This window comes from Conger conger, chromosome 2 (assembly GCF_963514075.1).
Source record: "Conger conger chromosome 2, fConCon1.1, whole genome shotgun sequence".
In the NCBI taxonomy this organism is placed as follows: Eukaryota; Metazoa; Chordata; class Actinopteri; order Anguilliformes; family Congridae; genus Conger; species Conger conger.
The window spans coordinates 44,026,125-44,044,290 of record NC_083761.1 but is presented as its reverse complement, the minus strand read 5'-3'; the positions used below and the strand labels follow the sequence as shown (position 1 = coordinate 44,044,290).

The following is an 18,166-nucleotide window of genomic DNA, read 5'->3' as shown; positions in this document are numbered from 1 at the left end:
AGGTTTAACTCCCTGCACAGCAGGAAAGCTCTGCGGAACTCTCGCATTGTCAGCCAGAAGGACGACGTGCACGTCTGCATCATGTGCCTACGCGCAATCATGAATTACCAGGTACTCATGCTGACCCACAGCGCCCCACCATGGGGACAGCAGAGCACTGCAACAATCCTCTGGCTGTGTTACCACACAAAAAAAATAAAACATTAAAAAAGTTTGCTAATTTTTTGAATATGCCATCTTAGCATCGAGACAGCGCTCGCTAGCTTTTTTTAAATCCCTCTACGCCCCCCTTCAGTGTTCAGCCCTCTGGGATCCTGATGAGGATGAATGCTGGGCTTGAATGCTGAGATTCAGTGTATCCTGACCAGCAGAGTTCTGCTTCCAGTGCAGGGACAGTGTGTATGTGGAACATGAGATGGTGTGTGATTGTTTTCATTCTTCTCACCAGTCTGGGTTCAACTTGGTGATGACTCACCCAAGCTGTGTCAATGAGATCACACTTAGCCTCAACAACAAGAACCCCAGGTGAGAATACCCTGTCTCAATCTGCTTCAGGCCTTAGTCAGGTACAGAATCTCAGCCGCTACTCACAGCTACTGACTCTATTTACATGCGCACACTGTTTTGGATGGCATAATGGTCCTTATCCTGGACATGAAATATTTAAAATATTTAAAATAATTTATCAAATAAATGTAAATAAATAAATTTATTAATATTGAAATAGTATATATTTCTAATAAATTGTCCAAATATGATGGCTAATACACCTGTAATACTCCTGTATACTGTACATGGTTAACATAGTAACCAAAAAATAAACTGTAGCTGATAGTGTGTCTATGTGTGTACATGTGTGTGCGTGCCCGTGTGTGCGTGTCTTACCCACAGGACCAAGGCGCTGGTTCTGGAGCTGTTGGCCGCTGTGTGCTTGGTGAGGGGAGGACATGATATCATCCTTTTGGCCTTTGACAACTTCAAAGAGGTGAGGAAGGTTTCAAGTCACAGACCCACAGCTCAGCCACACTGCCTTTCTCCTTTGAGGTTAATATCCAAGACTCCTCTAAAGCTTTATCATCCCCCTTTCAACTTTCTTACACAAAATGGCCTCACAGCCAAACCCAAGTCCTATTTAAAAACTTCTATCTTTAAGTTTTAAAGGTGAGACTTAGGCATGCAGGGAATTGGGGTGTTTAACTTGCCCCATGTGTGGTTCTACTGTATATGGGAGGGTGCACTTTTCCACAATGCACCCCCTAAGCAGTTGCCCTGACAGTTGTCTGCTGGCAAACACAACACTTGCTGGACTTGACATCTGACCTGACCCTGAGACCTCTCTCAGTCACAGGGGAGCAACTGTTCTCAGTCCTGGGACTACAGACCAACTAGGCATGTTTGTGGGAGCCGGTTATTATTAGAATGAGCACACTGGAAGTGGTCCGCTAGACTAGTGCTCAACCACCTTTGAGACTAATCTTAGACCTTTTAACCTTACATCTGTGTCACTGACACACTGACAGAACGTATTTGCAATGACTGCTTAAAGCGAGAAACCTGACCCGTTAAACAATTACTGAGAACAGCTTCCATTTGCACATTTGTTCTTACTTATTTGAGTGGGGCTCTTAGTGAGGCTCAATTACTTGAACTTAGTGCATTTTTAAACACCCATAACCTGATAGCCAAAGATATGCACCACTTAAGCAATGCACACAATGTTGGCAACTATTTTGGGTTAGCTTGAGGTCTTCATTTACTGGATTTTGGCTTATTTTATCCTCATGTTTTGCACATTAATATCACGATGATATTAAATGATATTAAATACACTCAGTGAGCACTTTATTATTCTTTAGACTTATTTTGTAGACGTATTGGTCTTCTGCTGCTATAGCCTATCCACTTAGAGGTTTGTGTGTTCAGAGATGCTCTTCTCCATACCACTGTTGTAATGTATGGTTATTTGCGTTACTGTCACCTTCCTATAGGCTTTGACCAGTCTGGCCATTCTCTATTGACCTCTCCCATCAACGAGGCGTTTCTGTCCACAGAACTGCCGCTCTCTGGATGTTTTCTGGTTTTCGCACCATTCAGAAAATCCCAGGATATCAGCAATTACAGAAATACTCAAATCAGTCTGGCACCAACAATCATGCCATGGTGGTCAAAATCACTGAGATCACATTTTCCCCCATTTTGATGGTTGATGTGAACATTAACTGAAGCTCCTGGCCCGTATCTGCATGATTTTATGCAGTTTTTTTTATTGCACTGTTACCACACAATTGCCTGATTAGATAATCGCATGAATGAGTACAGTACAGGTAATAAAGTGCTCAGTCAGAGTCGCTATTACAAGCTTGTATTTCAATCCCATCACATTCAGAAAACAGAGCGTAACCTCAGCCAACATCAAGTAGTTGTAGTAACACAGGCCTAATATTTTTAAAGGTAATAACTTACATTACCACTACTATGTGCGTAGCTAAACAAAACGTCACAGATACGGAGTCATGCCAGGCTGGTGGAATGTACCGGATGACGGAGCTCCTGCAACGAGGGGCATCCTCAAGCTGGAGCTCTGGCTACGCTTGGCCAGGTTCCAGGCTGGGGACGGGCGCATTGCGGGGGCAGAGTGCTGAGAGATGGAGCGCTGGTCTCTGGGGGCGGAGGGAGTGGCGGAGGCCCCACTCTGGAGGCTGGGCGCCTTGTGTTGCTCAGAGCAGCTGAGCGTGGGCATCGCCTGAGGGACCAGCAGACAGGCTGGCGTACTGCATTAATAAGAGTAGGTGTGTGGGTGGCAAGGACGCTGCTGTATGTGAGAATCAAATTATTTCATATGCTGTGCGGCTATGTAAAAGGATGTGCCCTGCTGTAAAATCCAGCTATGCAGCTTAACCAGCTTGAAAATTGAGGTGGTGAAGCTGGTCATAAGCTGTACTAGCTGGATACGAGCTGGTCAACCAGCTAGTGCTGGTAGTTTGTCTGTAGCTTAGCTGTTTCAAAAACATAGCTTGAGCTTGTCAAACCATGTCAAGCTGGGAGCTGGTCTGAACTGGTCAACCAGCTAAACCATGTCGAGCTTGGAGCTGGGCTGAACTGGTCAACCAGCTACCAGTACTTTAAAGTCAACGAGGCTGTTCTATTGACCAAGACGACTGCAACTGCTTTAAATTTCTTGAAATAAATGTGTCTACTCAGCAAGTACGTTTGAATAATCAGAGTGAGATGTCTTTCCCTCTCTTTTCTCGTACCACAATATTTCTCTGATTGCACAGTCACCCCAGGATTGAGGCTGTAATGAATTGCCCAGTGCAGCACTCATTATGCAGCTTGGTCCATGTAGGCCTTCTCCTCCGTTAGCTCATCTCCCGCTGCCAATCATCTGTCACCTGCTCTGCCAATAGCCAGACCTCTAATGTGATTGTGTGTAGACAGGCAAAGACCACTTTATGGTATAACCGTATTGATTAACCTTCGGTGCCTGGTAAATGGGGAGAAAAAAACAAACTGAAATTGATCATGATAAACCTCCCAGCATTCAGCTCAGTGTTATACCAGACCACAGAGCAGGTTAGGTTGCCTTTAGCCTCTCTGAAACATCGTTGAACAATAGCGGTTACATAATTGCCTCTCATTTGAGTAAGAGTCAGTAAATAAGGCTTCAGGATATAATTCATGCAGCCTCAGGAATCCAGCTCTCAGTGCAGTGTGTTTAAATGCAGCTGTTGTTGAGCGGACTGGATTGGGAAACAGCACTGCCTCCTTGTGGACATGTCTGTAATAGCAGCTGTGAAAGTGGTGTTTTTCTGTACCTTCCTCTTCAGGTGTGTGGGGAGAAGAACCGCTTTGAGAAACTCATGGAGTATTTCAGCAATGAAGACAGCAATATTGACTTCATGGTGAGGTTAAATAAAAAGTTTAGAATGTAGCTTAATAACAGTAGATAAAAACTAAAACAGCAGAGAGTGAGTGTGAAGGTAATGCAATGGTTAGTATTGTTAGTGTTTGGTTATTTTGAAATGATGTTACAGAAAATACAGCGGGCTCCAGAATCTTTGTCACCCTTAATAAAAAATGAATAAAAAAGGCTGCATATAATAAACAACATGGATAATGATCTACTATATACTTTATTTAAATACATTTACTCTCATGTTTCAATGTTTTTTATTTAGCAATCTAATTCTCTCTGAAAATCACAGGTGCCCCTATGGAAATGATTAGCACCCCTAAGAATTATTGTAAATAAAATCAAACAACGTGAAATGTATTAAGGGTGCCCATAATTCTGAAGCGCACTGTACAATCAACTGTTTGGCAGCTGAAATCACTGTAATCTCTCTGCCCTCATACAGGTGGCATGCATGCAGTTCATCAACATTGTGGTCCACTCTGTGGAGAACATGAACTTCCGGGTGCACCTGCAGTATGAGTTTACTCACCATGGACTGGACGAGTACCTAGAGGTGACACTGCTTGACATAAAATGGACCTTTCAGCCAAGCAATAAACTTAACCATTGACCTAAACCCACCACATGTTGGATATGGTTATATTTTAGCCATTTTTTTGTTTTTTTCCATTTAATCTGTTTTCTAAGATTTTACCTTTTAGTCGTCTCTGTATTTTTTGTTATATGTGTGCAATTCATTATGGACAAATAAAAGTTAATTTCTCAATGACTTTTAGTGCCTTGCTAAATAATTCAGACACTGGCACAGCTTTCACATTCAAATCGATTGTAAATAATTCATTCATTATTCCTGGTGTAGAATGGAGTGTCTTTGGCTGTGATTGGAAGACAGAGTCCTGCGAATGGTAGTGGCTGACAGGGAGACAGGCTGTTGTATGCGTCACCGCTGACGGCGCTATGATTCACTGTGTCTGTGACAGAAACTGAAGTTCACAGAGAGTGATAAGCTGCTGGTGCAGATCCAGGCCTACCTGGACAATGTGTTTGATGTTGGGGCGTTGCTGGAGGATGCTGAGACAAAGAACGCCCTTCTAGAGCATATGGAGGAGCTACAGGAGCATAACACACAGGTATGAATGTATGTTATGGATGCGTCGTATGTTATGGCTGTTATAATTATTGCTGATTACCAATCAGCAGAAGAGAAGTAATCACATGCACACATACGCATGCACCCCACACTCACATGTAGACCTGGACATATGCATGCACACACGCACCCAGAAAAACATACGCATAGGCCTACACACAAGATTTTCATACTCACATACATACTGTGCTGTTTCACACAGAGAACAAAATTATATTAAGCATAGTGATTATTGCATATACACTATCTGTGGGCTCTATTTTCATTAAAAGCATGTTTACTGGGAATAAAAAGGAAACCTGTTGTCTGGTGATTGGTTGTAACATCTCTGTATGTCTATGTGCATTCCAGCTAGGCTGCAAACTGGAGCAAAGTGAAAGTCAGGCTGAAGAGAAGATAGCAGAGCTGGAGAAGCAGCTCATTCAATCCTCCAAAGAGGTTGAAGTGCTGAAGGTATGGTATCTCACCCCATGATTGAACATAGTCATGTAGTAGAGTAGGAGGGAACACTGTCACAGTACAGTAGGAGGGAATAGTTACATAGTACAGTAGGAGTTGAACACAGTCACATAGTATATTAGGAGGGAACCCTCACACTCCAGTAGGAGGCAACGGTCACCTTGTACAGTAGGAGAGAACACAGTCTCACAGTAGAGTAGGAGGGAATAGTCACATAGTAGAGTAGGAGGGAACGCAGTCACAGTACAGTAGGAGGAAACACAGTCACATAATACATTTAGGAGGGAATACAGACATGTGGTACAGTAGGAAAACATAGAAAAGAATTATCCATCCAGACAGTGGTTTGATTATCAGTTAACTTCTTAGTAATAAGTTTAAAAAAATTAAGCCATAGCTGGCACATTTTTTCAGGCAAGATTTTAATAGTATTAAAAGCAAGTAGCAAATTATTTATAGCCTGATGGGCTGTCTTCCAAAATGTGGTTAAGAATGTGGGTCAGTGGTACAGTGAAAGGGAGCTGCTTAAAAGTCTTAGCTATGTAGAACATCAAACCCTGGTGTAAAATCCAGCTATGGCCAGCTTGAAATTACCAGCTACCAACTGCTGAACATAGCTTGAGCTGGTCAATCCATGTTGAGTATGGAGCTGGTCAACCAGCTATCAGCTCTTTCAGAACCTAGCTTCAGCTGTTTTTTTCAGCAGGGAACACATCACAGAGCAATTTGGAAATCTATGGACCAGTGAAATACAAGTCACTCTTCTAAATTTATTTTCCCTTCACTTTCAAAGTCACAAACATTTCAGTGCTCTGAACCACTTTTCAGAATGGTTTGTATCTCAATAGGGGGCAATCTTCCCTCTGGAACAAATGTAAACCCAATACCACAGCACATTGATGGGGGTGCTGTTCGGGAGAAGGTGCCATCCTTAGGATGATATAGTAACCTAAGGACCTGACGCACTGTGTAAATCAAATACCCCCTGGCACCTTTAAAAAGAGTAGGGCCAAGTGGCCAAAACCCCACCTCCAGATTTGACTGGCTGTACAGTCCATTCCTACCTACTTTGATATCACCAGGGCATCATAGCAAAAGATAAATCAGTTGGCCTACCCAGTTAAATAAATAGAAAATGGATGATTTTTTATATTGATTGTGTAAGTATTTAACAAGTTCTCTTGAAGCATGGTGTGTTTTCCCATAAATGTGAGATCTTAAACATGGTGCATGTTCCTGTAAATGTGTGTGTGTGTGTGTCCTGGACAGGAGGGCCTGAGGGAAACGTGTGCTCAGGTGACCGCGCTGCAGCAGAGAGAGCGGGAGAGGGAGCTGGACAGGGAGCGGGAGAGAGAGCGAGATAAGAACCAGGAAAAGGCCTCCAAAGCCTCGACCGAGCTGGAGCTCAAGGTGCAGGAGCTGCAGTCCCGAGGGCTGCTCCGTGTGGAGCGATCCCCCTCTGGGAGCCTGGACATCCAGCTGGTGCCTGTCACTCTTACCGAGCCTGCCACAGGATCGACCAATCACACAGGTCAGACACTAAAGATCGGCAGCAGACATACATCCGGTTAGTAAGGTGCTGGGCTGAAAAGCGCATAAATGAAAAGGAAGGAAGGATGGAAGGAGGGAAAGGAAGCCCGTACATTGATATGCTCCTCACACAACTTTATTGCAGACAACATTTCGATCCTGGGAAACACTACCCTGAGTCTTGCGACTATTATTTGATTCAGAGGAAGACATCATTTGACATTGAAACGTCAGTCTCCCCTATCCATTAAACAGAGTGAATTTCTCTGATCTCAGTGTGCTCCACCTCTCTTATTTCGGGCTAGTCCCTGTCTGGGTAAGGAGTCTCATACAAACTATTATTGCATATTACACTGGTCATTGCACCACCTTGCCCTCCTGGTGCTCATATAGGTCAGCCCACCAAAGCAATTATGTCTGTACATCATCTTTGTGATTAATATGTAGTTCACTTCATATAGGAGCTGTGCTGTGATCGCCTTGCTTGAAACATTCCCATCATGAAGACTGGTTTATTGAGTTTATTTTCCTATGCTTGATGTTTTTGGTTTCCGTTTAGGTCCAGCTGAAATGACAACAGTCGATGGCCCAGTGGCCCCTCCCCCTCCTCCCCCTCCACTGCCCGCAGCACCTCCTCCTCCACCTCCACCTCCACCCCTGCCTTCTTCCCCTGCCCCACCTCCTCCTCCACCTCCCCCACCTGGAGGTGGCCCTCCCCCACCCCCTCCACCACCTGGAAGTGGCCCTCCCCCACCCCCTCCACCGCCTGGAAGTGGCCCTCCACCTCCACCTCTTCCAGGTGGATTATCTGGGTCTCCAGGTAAGGTGTAGGCCAACAGAATAGCCAGCAATAATTTCACCCAATAGTTCAGCTTAAGTGTGTGTACGGAATCTATTTTAAGACATTCACATCGTTATAGTGTCATGGCTGCAAAGAGAGCGCTACCGCCACTGATCTCACTTCACGTGCAAAAAATAATTTAAGAAATATAGAAATAAATATGTCTGGGGACTAAGTACTAACAACTTCAACTTCATCTAACTTTGATTCCTGAATATATACAGAGCTGAAACCCTACCTGTGGAGGGTTTCAGGCTGGCTTTTCAGTTTAAGGATGCAGTTGAATTGGATAATGATATGATTAATGCCTTGAATTCCAAGTAAGAAAACTGAGAGCTGACAGCGTCCTGAAATGGCTATGTGTGCTTTACCCTTCTTTCAGCTACTAAAGGTAAAAAACCCATCAAGACAAAGTACCACATGCCTCTCTTCAACTGGCAGGCCCTCAAGCCCAACCAGGTTACTGGCACAGTCTTTAATGAGCTGGATGATGAGCAGGTTTTAGGGGTAAGATCTCTAAATCAATACACTGCCCTTTCTGTGTGTCTGGACGTGTGCCTCCATTTTGCTTTTTCTTTTTCTGCTCGTCTGTATCGTTTTCTTTAAGGCTTATTGGGGTTCTGTCTTTCATCCATTTCTGTTTTTCAACCCTGTTTCTCGCTCTCTTGACCATTCTCATGTACAGCCTCTCTTCTGGCCGGTTTCACTTAATGCACAACAGGACAGCTCTGCATGGCTATAAATCTCTCTTGATTTTTCTTTCTCTCTCTATCCTCTTTGTCAGAGTCTTGTTTTATCTTTCTTGTGAGTAGTTCTGACTCTCTTCACTATTGTTCACAGGAGCTCAACATGGACATGTTTGAGGAGATTTTTAAGACTAAGGCACAGGGCACTCCATCTGACCTGGGTACTCTGAAGATGAAGCTGGGTCAGAAGACCTCCAGCAAAGTTTCCCTCATCGAGGCCAACAGAGCCAAGAACCTGGCCATAACACTGCGCAAGGGCGGCATGAGTGCCTCTGGAATCTGCACAGCCATAGAGACGTACGTACCTCTACAGTTTCCCCTTAACATAAAATAGGCCTTGGGTGTTCTGTATGAAGCACATCTCACCTCTTACCCTTCCTTCTGTCCATATAGTATTCCACAGAATGAAATACCAATAATTTAATCCTCTGAACTTTTGCCTAAATACATCATTACATTACATGTTATTTTGCTAACGCTTTCTTCCAAATTAGACTGGGCACAATGGAGCAATGTGGGGTTAAAGGCCTTGCTGAAGGGCCCTTATCTATAGATCTTATCGTGGCTACACCGGGGATCAAACCACCAACCTTGTGGGTCCCAGTCATGGGACCACTACACTACAGGCTGCCCCACATTCAGCGAAAAAAATAAAAAAATAAAATAATATATTAAAAAATATATTAAAAAACAACCAGCCCAATTTGAAAACCACACATTTCTGAATTCTGTGACTGCTATTCACAAAATTGACCATACCAATCATTTGCAGATGATTTGCAGTTGATTTATAATCTGCCCACCTGTTCTCTCTTCATCCTCTGTTCTTACAGCTACAATCAGGAGGTTCTGAGCCTGGACTTCCTGGAGCTACTGGAGCGCTTCATCCCATCAGAGTATGAGCTGAAACTCATCCAGAACTATGAACGGGATGGCCGGCCGCTGGACGAGCTGTCGGAGGAGGACCGCTTCATGATGCGCTTCGGGAAGATCCCACGCCTGACCCAGAGGATCAGCACCCTTACCTTCATGGGCAACTTCCCTGACAGCGTGCAACTACTGCAACCGGTCTGACTCCTGACGCTCTCTCTACTACAGTTACTGCCCTTATTATGGGCTACACTATCTCTGGCAATAGCTGCACGTTACATTCATAGCTGGAAGTTACATTGCTGCCAGTCAGTTTAATTAGTTGGGCATCACCCTTATGAGAATTTCAAAAACCGTACATCATGTCCTGGCACCCTTATGTGTCACTTGGGAAGTCAATATTCCTGTGATGTCTTCCAGCAACTGAACAGCATCATTGCAGCATCAATGTCCATTAAGTCCTCCAGCAAACTGAAAAAGATCTTGGAGGTAAGAGATGATTTGGTGCCAGTAGACCACACTGTGCTAAGTTGCTTTGGGTTGCAGGAAGCCTGAGTCTGAGAGCTGTGTCTCCCCTCTCTCCCAGATCATCCTGGCCTTTGGGAACTACATGAACAGCAGTAAAAGAGGTGCTGCGTATGGCTTCCGCCTCCAGAGTCTGGACCTAGTGAGTAGGTCCCAAATCCAAACACAACATTGCAACAATGTTTAAGAAATCAACTGCTCTAATTGATTAATTAAGTGCAGAGTAACAACAAAATCCAGCAGACCCTGTAGCTCGCCATGATCTCCATGAGCTCACCCTCTATAGCAACTCCCTCTATAAGGCCCTCCAGGACTGGAGTTTGACACCCCTGCTCTATAGTGTTTTCTCCTCTTCCTGTTTTCTTATCCATGCAGGTTTACTTACAGCAGTGATGGTCCGGGAGAGCTGCAGGGTCTGCTGGTGGTTGTTGTTACTCTGGGCTTAATCGATCAATGAATGCAGTCGATTGCACAGTTGACTCACCTCACCTGGTTTCTTGGGTCTAAATTGGTTGCTAATATAAGGGTGAAAACAAAAACCAGCAGACCCTGCGGCCCACCTGGAATGAAAATCACTGACCTAAAATCACCTATTTTTGCATAACTGTCTGTGGGACAATGGATCTAGTTTCGTAGAGCCTTCATGGTTTATGTTATAGTCCAAGCACTGTCCTCTCCCTGTCTCCTAGCTACTGGAAACAAAGTCCACAGACCGCAGGCAGACCCTGTTGCATTTCATCATCAGCATAATCCAGCAGAAGTACCCTGAGCTGCAGTCCTTCCACACTGAGCTGCACTTTGTGGACAAAGCTGCCCTGGGTAAACCCCAACCCGCTTAATGGTCATCTCAATCTGCTAAATTAGCACTGAACCACATCAAAATCTCTGCTGTAAGGATGAAGATTTTGTCACAGGAAGGAAAACAAGTAATCTTACATTAATTTCAAAAATGTTAGGAAATTTTGTTAAGGGAAAGGTGCTATAGAAGCATGAGAAGCATTCACTATTCAGAGGTCTTGTGAGTTGGATTCAGCTGTCAAAACTTGTTTTCAAAAATTATACCTAGATCTGAGTGAGGGACTGTGAGACCCAAGAATTCATACCACAGTGCCCAGAACACCATCATACGGACTGGCTCTAGTGGGTCTCATAACTGGGTCCTAGGTATTTGTGAAGCTGGAAAATAGCTGGAAAGGAAGATGAGGTGATCAGGGTTGCAGTTATATTGTCTTTTGCAGCTGTTGTTTACAACCTGTGGAATTCATACCTCCACCAGTGTCCAGGGCTGGAAATTGAGTCGTTACAGTAGATCAATGAAAATTGCACCCTACACTGCAGACCTTGTTTAAAAACGCCCTGCAGTATCAGACAGACATACATTATTGATACATTTGTGTGTGTTTCAACAAAATAGGATACAAATCATTCCCTCTGCCTTTGTTACAACTTCATATGTGTGTGTGCATGTGCTTGTGTGTCAGTTTCTTTGGACAGCATCCTGCAGGACCTGCGGTCATTGGAGAAGGGCATGGAAGTAACCCGGAAGGAGTTCATGGTTCAGGATGACAACCCTGTGCTAAAGGAGTTCCTGAAGATCAACAGTGGGCTGCTGGACGCACTGGTGAATGATGGGAAGACAGCCCAGGTCAGCCCACACTGTCATTGTCCCACTATCCCACCAGCAGCCACATTTGTATCTGTTTCTCACAGATTACACGTTTAGTAATGATGTGGACACAATTGGTATTAGTCAAACAAAGAAACATGGTGGAACATGAAGACTGAACATGAAGCATGTGGTATTCTGTCTAGTCATACTTATGAAGGAGGCAGTGTGGTCCAAATGGTGTAGACCAGGCATCAGCAACTCACAGTCTTCTAGTCTGCTGGTTTTCCACCATCCCTTTACCTTCCAGGTAAAGTCAGGTATGAAGAACAGTAGCACTTATTAGCCAGGAGAATAGAAAAACAGGGCTTGATTTTGATTTGAGGGACAGAGTTGATGATCTCTGGTGTAGACAATGATCTGAACAGTGTAGATAATTAATTCTGACTGGAGGACATAAGGTGGTCTGACTAATGTTGAATGTTTTCTGAGTAGCATACTGTAGGTAGATAATACTTAGAGTGGTATAGACAGTATGGTCTTTCTACTGAAGATAAAAAAAAATGAGTGTTGCAGATTGCCTGGTGTAGACTGAAATTGTCTGACTGTCCTGTCTTTCCTCTGCAGGAGGCATACAATTCGGTAGTGGAGTATTTTGGGGAGAACCCAAAGACAACACCACCCTCTATGCTTTTCCCCATATTTGTGAGATTCATCAAGGCCTACAAGGTGAGAAATAATGCTGCTCAGCCAGGTGCCTGTGTGTGGTGAGTTGATGTTGTGTGTATGCATCCGTGTGTTTGTCTTTCTGCGCTAATGTTTTATCCCCGTCAATCCCACAGCAAGCTGAGCAGGACAATGAGCAAAGGAGGAAGCAAGTGGCTGCAGAGGAAGTTGGGTTGGCACCTGCCACACCCATCAAGAGAGAGGCCACAGAGCACAAGGTGCGTGGGGCACTGCATGTATCTCAGTCTCAATTGTGATTAGTTGCCCTCCTGTATGCTGACATCAAGGCAAAAGCCAATATACTTTTTCGGTAACACTTTACAATAAGGTCACATGAACTAATGTAGTTACTAACATGAATTAATGATTTACAAATGCATTAAGCATGAAATTAACTTTTCATTAGTATTTCTTAACTCCTAACTAATGTATTAGTTACATGAATATTTATACATTAGCAAACCATAGGATAAATGTATAATTAGTTAAGCATCAACAGATACGATAACTGGTTTTCTCATTTCATTATAAATGAGCATGAACTAATGTAGTTGTTAACATGTATTATTGATGTTCAAATACATAAACAAACAGCTTTACTTTTTAGTAGTTAGATAGTTAACAACTACATTTGTTCATGCCAATTCATGTAACCTTATTGTAGTGTTACCACTTTTTCTAATACGTTTGCAAAAAATGCTACAGAAAACTGCAGAAGAGAGCACATGATTGAATACACATTACACAATTCATATTTACACGACCAAAGTAAAATCATAACTGACTAGCCTTTGACCTTTGTAAGATGCCTATCATGCCCAAGATGCCCCAGATGGATCTCATAGCAGAGCTGAAAAAGAGGCAGGTGAAGCCCCTCGTGAGAGAAGGCAAAGACGGGGCTATTGAAGATATCATTACAGGTGAGCTGGGCAGTTGGGTTATTACGAGTTGGGGAGGGTCATCATCACAGATGGGGGAACCAAGTTACCCACCCTTAAGTATTTCATCTGTTCGCTTTGCTATGTGCAGTGCCATGAAAATGTTTTTGCCACCTTTCTGATTTCCTCTAATATCAAAAGATCTAAAACCAATATGCAATAATAGAGGAAATCAGGAAGGGGGCAAATACTTTTTCATCGCACTGTATGTCTATCTATGACTTTAATAATTTTTTCCATTCTTTCCCTTCTCTTTTTTGTCCAAAACCATATAATTTCCACTGTCCGTCACAACCGTTTATGTGGCATGCATCTGCATGGCCATACCATCATACTGCTAATACCTCATCAATCTCATCAATCCCAAACCCATTGTTGCCCTTTGTTGACCTCACATGCTTCATCTCTCTTCTCCTCTTGGCTTTTCTGTTCTCCCATGAAAAAACATTATTTCTCTCCCTTTCTCTTTCACTCACTCCGACATGTAATATTCTCAACCCCTACCAACCATTCTTTTCCCATACTTTCCAAACCTCTCTCCACATCTCACCCTCCTTCCTTTTCACTCCTGGTGGCCCGGGACAGCTTTAAAGGCTGTGCCCTTCACGGCTCGGTCTGGCAAGCGCTCCTCTCGTCTGCTCTGCGACTCCGGCTATGGCGACGAGAGTCCATCGTAGCCACGGCTCTCTCTCTCTCTCTGTAGGTATCTCTACAGGAAGTGGGGGTGGGAGAAGGCTTTACGTGCACTTCGGGAAGGGGAAGAGATTGGAGGGGATACTAGGGTAGAGTTGGGCTATGGTTGGGCACAGAGGGGAGAGGGGAACAGTATGTGGTAAATGGTTCAGGGAAGTGTCTAATCTACAAAGAGTGGGTGGGTTGGTTAATTTAAGAAGAATGACTTAAGGCAATGGTTTCCAAACCTCTCCTCGAGTACCCCCAGCCAGGTCACCTGTTGCAAGCAAGCAAGGGCTTGATTACTTGTATCAGATGTGCATCAGGTGAAACACGTCAAATACCTGGATCTGGCTAGGGGTACTCAAGGAGACTAACCTAGGCCTTACTCGCTTGGATCAGTGACAATATAAATTATATCAGTGGTCTCCAAAACTGGTCCTGGAAAGCTAGTCTGCTGGTTTTTGTTTTCACATTAAAATCAGCATCCATTTGAGACCCTAGTAGCCAGGTGAGGTGAGTTAACTGTGTAATCATCTGCACTAACTGATTAATTAAGTGCAGAGTAACAACAAAAACCAGCAGACCCTATGGCTCTGCAGGACCAGGATTGGAGATGGATTATATGTTTCTGCTTTGTTTCTCGGTCCCAAAGCATGCTGAGACACAGTACATACATGTCACTCATGAGTGCTAGTAGTGAGTCTGTCTGTCTTCCATCGCCAGACCTGAGGAACCAGCCATACAGACGGACAGACGGGGGGCGGCGAAGTAGCAAAAGAAAACCAGGACAGCAGCTCCAGGTGTCTTCTGACATCTCTCTGTGACACGATACAGCAGACCTGCACACAACATGTGACCACACAAGCAAACACTCGCTCTCACATAAACACATGCACACCAGGAAAGCCAAACAAAAGCAAAGCAGCCCTCTCCCCAGAGTGTATATTCTGTAGGGGTCTCTGGCCCAACACTGCATGGCTGCAGGCCAGTTCTCAGAGCTAAATCAGCTTTGGTTTTTATTTCACAGTTCAATGCCAGCAGTCACAGACAGAATCCACTGTGTAACTCTCAAATGCAAGCCTTTGCCTTTGAAAGCTGTGCTGATACTTTATAACAGCCCTGAATAAAGCTGTCGCATCAATCCCAATGTAAACCAATGCCTGCTCCGATCACAGATAATGGCTGTTAGAGAAGGCTCTTTTCAGGGCAGAAAAGATCTTACAGGATGTGCAACCTGTGGGAACGTCATCTAATGTCATTTTATAGCTTTTAACTAGCTTGTTTTAATCAGAAAAATGTTATAACAGAAGTGTCTGACCAAAGATGAGTGACATACAGGAATATAATGTCTCTTTGCATTCATATCTCCCTCCCTCTATTGGTCAGTGAGGAAGTGACCTGAATGTCCAGAGAGAAATTGAGTATTTAATTTTTAACGTTTAATATTTAACACAAGAGTGTGTGACCTCTTAACATAAGAAAGAAACTCTATAGTCTAGCATCAACTTATTCACTAAACCATTGTCGGCTAATGTATATATTACCTGAAAGACTGCATAACCTATATATACTGTACATGTTCATGCAGCACAAACTATATTTGTATTGTGAAAAACAATCCTTGGGACTAATAAGGCCCATTTCTTATAATCGTGGGCCTGTTCAGTAAATGGCATGCAGTTGGCTGTTACCTGACCTGCAAAGCAAATTGCGATTTACTGTAAATTAGCAATACACTGTAGTCCCTGGGCCTATGTAATACAGATGACCTAGATGCAAACCTGGTGCAAACCTAGAAGACAGTTTGTATTATATTCAAAATGACTTTTTAAAATGAATGTGTAACAATTACTCAACGTTTTTAAGGCCTTTATTTGACGTTTTTATGAATTTTGTTTTGAACTAATAAAGATTTTTATATTGTGGTAGAATTTCTGTCAATCCATGAAATCTATAATATGTTAAAGCTTGTCTATGAAGACTATTATGGATTCTGGGGTGGGTGGAGTAGATGTGTCCATCCCAATCCCAAGTGTTCCATGTAATATTGTTCCTTAACAGCTGCCTTTCCAACTTGGAAAATGAGCATTAAAAAGTAAACAGACAAATTTGTGAGTGTCAACAATTTTCCCACTCAATCTTGATTTTTCTTTGACATCTACACTCACTGAGCACTTTATTAGGAACATTGTACATCTACTTATTCATGTGATTATCTAATCAGCCAATTGTGCGGCAGCAGTGCAATGCATACAGTCAGGCAGATACAGGTCAGAAGCTTAAGTTAATCATCAACCATCAGAATAGGGAAAAGAAATGTGATCTCAGTGATTTCGACCATGGCATGATCGTTGGTGAGTATTTCTGTAACTGCAGATCTCCTGGAATGTTCACACACGATAGTCTCTAGAGTTTGCAGAGAATGGTGCGAAAAACAAAAATAATCCAATTCTGCGGGCAGAAATGGGAAAGGTCAGAGGAGAAGCTGACAGGAAGGAGACAGTAATGCAAATAACCACACATTACAACAGTGATATGCAGAAGAGAATCTCTGAATACACAATGCGTCAAACCTCTAAGTGGATAGACTACAGCAGCAGCAGGTTTAATAAGTCCAAAAAATAAGTCAAATAAATACCTAATAGAGTGCTCACTGAGTGTATTTGACGTAGAGGTACCTCCAAAGAGGAACTCTGATATCAAAATTTGGGTGGGGCCAGTGTGGACTGCCGAAAGTATTTTTCAAACTATAGAGGGCAGTAGAAGCCACTTTTCTACCAGTTTTTTGTGCCAAAATGTTTTGTGCCAATTTCAGAAATGTTGAAATATTGGGATGGATTAAAATGCTTCACTCTAAAGTAGGCATGCAAACACATTAAAAAGGCTGCATTTCACCAGCGGGGTCCGTGGATCTAATGTTGGAGCTCCAAAGTGTTGTTGCACATACAAGACACACTTACCGACTCCCAACCACCACAGCCCCCCCCCCACCACTTCACACAAAAACTGACACTGTTGTTTACAGATATATTTTTTTTATTAAGGTATTTACAGTCACCTTTGAAGTGAAAATGGTTAAATAGGAAATTGTTAGTTTCCCTTATGATTTCTGGATGAATGTTTCAGCAACATGGTGCTGATATGGAATGTACCGAGATACATCACTGTGATTGGACGAGCCATGCGTCTGTCAGCACAGCAGTGACAAATGGACACTGTGCGTGTTCACAGTTAAGAACACACGGCAGTACTGTACAAGAGAGCTTCACTTTATTAGTCACACAAACACAGCAATTATGTACAAAAGACACAGTCTCTGTCTTTAGTTTTCTCACAAAAGAAGCACATTTCTCACAGAATATCATGGCATCCACACTGATTAGTTAATTCAATAGTGTTCATAGTTTTATTTTAGTATTTTTTGAAAATCACTATTCTACGAATGAAAGCATCACTCAGAAAACACAGTCGGTTGGTTGATGGTAAAGGTCTCAAACCTTCTTGTTCTCATCTTTATTGAATCCACCACTCTTTTTCTTGATATTACAGACCACAATAAAACTCATCATGCCTGATCCACAAACACATGGTATAATTTAAAAAAGATTATTTCTCTCTACAGTATTTGATCTTTTTGAACTTACATTTATTAAAAAAAAAAAAAAACATACTGTAGACTTTTTTTTTTGACTGCACCGTGCAATTGCTTGGAATATACATGCATTATTTGACGTTTTCCTTTCGGGTTGTTTAAAAAAAATCTGGACATCAAACTGTGAATTCCCTCTCTAGAATGATTCTATTTACAAATTTATTTCTATTTTGATGCCATGAGCTTGAACATCCACACATCCATGTAGAAACCATCAAATTAAGCATAGACATCATGAAAAATATGTGTTTACATATATAGATATAATATATATATTTCTTGTTTCATTTGAAAAATAAAAATTTGAAATAATAACTCTGCCAAAGACAGCTTATTCCGTTAGTTGCCCTTGGACAGGGAGTGATTGGGAGAGGGGTGTAAAATGTGCTCTCAGTTGTGCCCCCTGTGTGCTCAGGGTCATTTGGGGTGAACTCATCGTTAAAGGGGAAAACACCCCACTCTGCCCATCAGTATAAAGCGCATCAGTTTTCGTAAAGTTGAAAACAGTACCTCTGTTATTGTTTGGCCAGAG

General features: G+C 42.8%; 1 protein-coding gene across 2 annotated transcripts in view; it reads left to right on the top strand.

Moving 5' to 3' along the window:
* Positions 1 to 15,913, top strand: part of fmnl1a (formin-like 1a) — a 46,267-nt gene extending 30,354 nt beyond the window's left edge. Inside the window, exons 7-27 of one of the 2 annotated variants that reach the window (XM_061231324.1) lie at positions 3 to 111; positions 449 to 525; positions 892 to 985; positions 3,828 to 3,902; positions 4,359 to 4,469; positions 4,897 to 5,046; positions 5,418 to 5,519; positions 6,795 to 7,056; positions 7,615 to 7,875; positions 8,279 to 8,403; positions 8,737 to 8,939; positions 9,476 to 9,710; positions 9,933 to 10,001; positions 10,099 to 10,179; positions 10,727 to 10,856; positions 11,519 to 11,682; positions 12,271 to 12,372; positions 12,486 to 12,587; positions 13,175 to 13,289; positions 13,893 to 14,006; positions 14,706 to 15,913. In XM_061231324.1, coding sequence (XP_061087308.1) covers positions 3 to 111; positions 449 to 525; positions 892 to 985; positions 3,828 to 3,902; positions 4,359 to 4,469; positions 4,897 to 5,046; positions 5,418 to 5,519; positions 6,795 to 7,056; positions 7,615 to 7,875; positions 8,279 to 8,403; positions 8,737 to 8,939; positions 9,476 to 9,710; positions 9,933 to 10,001; positions 10,099 to 10,179; positions 10,727 to 10,856; positions 11,519 to 11,682; positions 12,271 to 12,372; positions 12,486 to 12,587; positions 13,175 to 13,289; positions 13,893 to 13,984 — 2,659 coding nt within the window. In that variant the 3' untranslated portion in view covers positions 13,985 to 14,006; positions 14,706 to 15,913. The remainder of the gene's footprint in view (positions 1 to 2; positions 112 to 448; positions 526 to 891; positions 986 to 3,827; positions 3,903 to 4,358; positions 4,470 to 4,896; positions 5,047 to 5,417; positions 5,520 to 6,794; positions 7,057 to 7,614; positions 7,876 to 8,278; positions 8,404 to 8,736; positions 8,940 to 9,475; positions 9,711 to 9,932; positions 10,002 to 10,098; positions 10,180 to 10,726; positions 10,857 to 11,518; positions 11,683 to 12,270; positions 12,373 to 12,485; positions 12,588 to 13,174; positions 13,290 to 13,892; positions 14,007 to 14,705) is intronic. The other variant, XM_061231323.1, reaches the window with a different exon arrangement.
* The last annotated feature ends 2,253 nt before the right edge of the window (positions 15,914 to 18,166 follow it).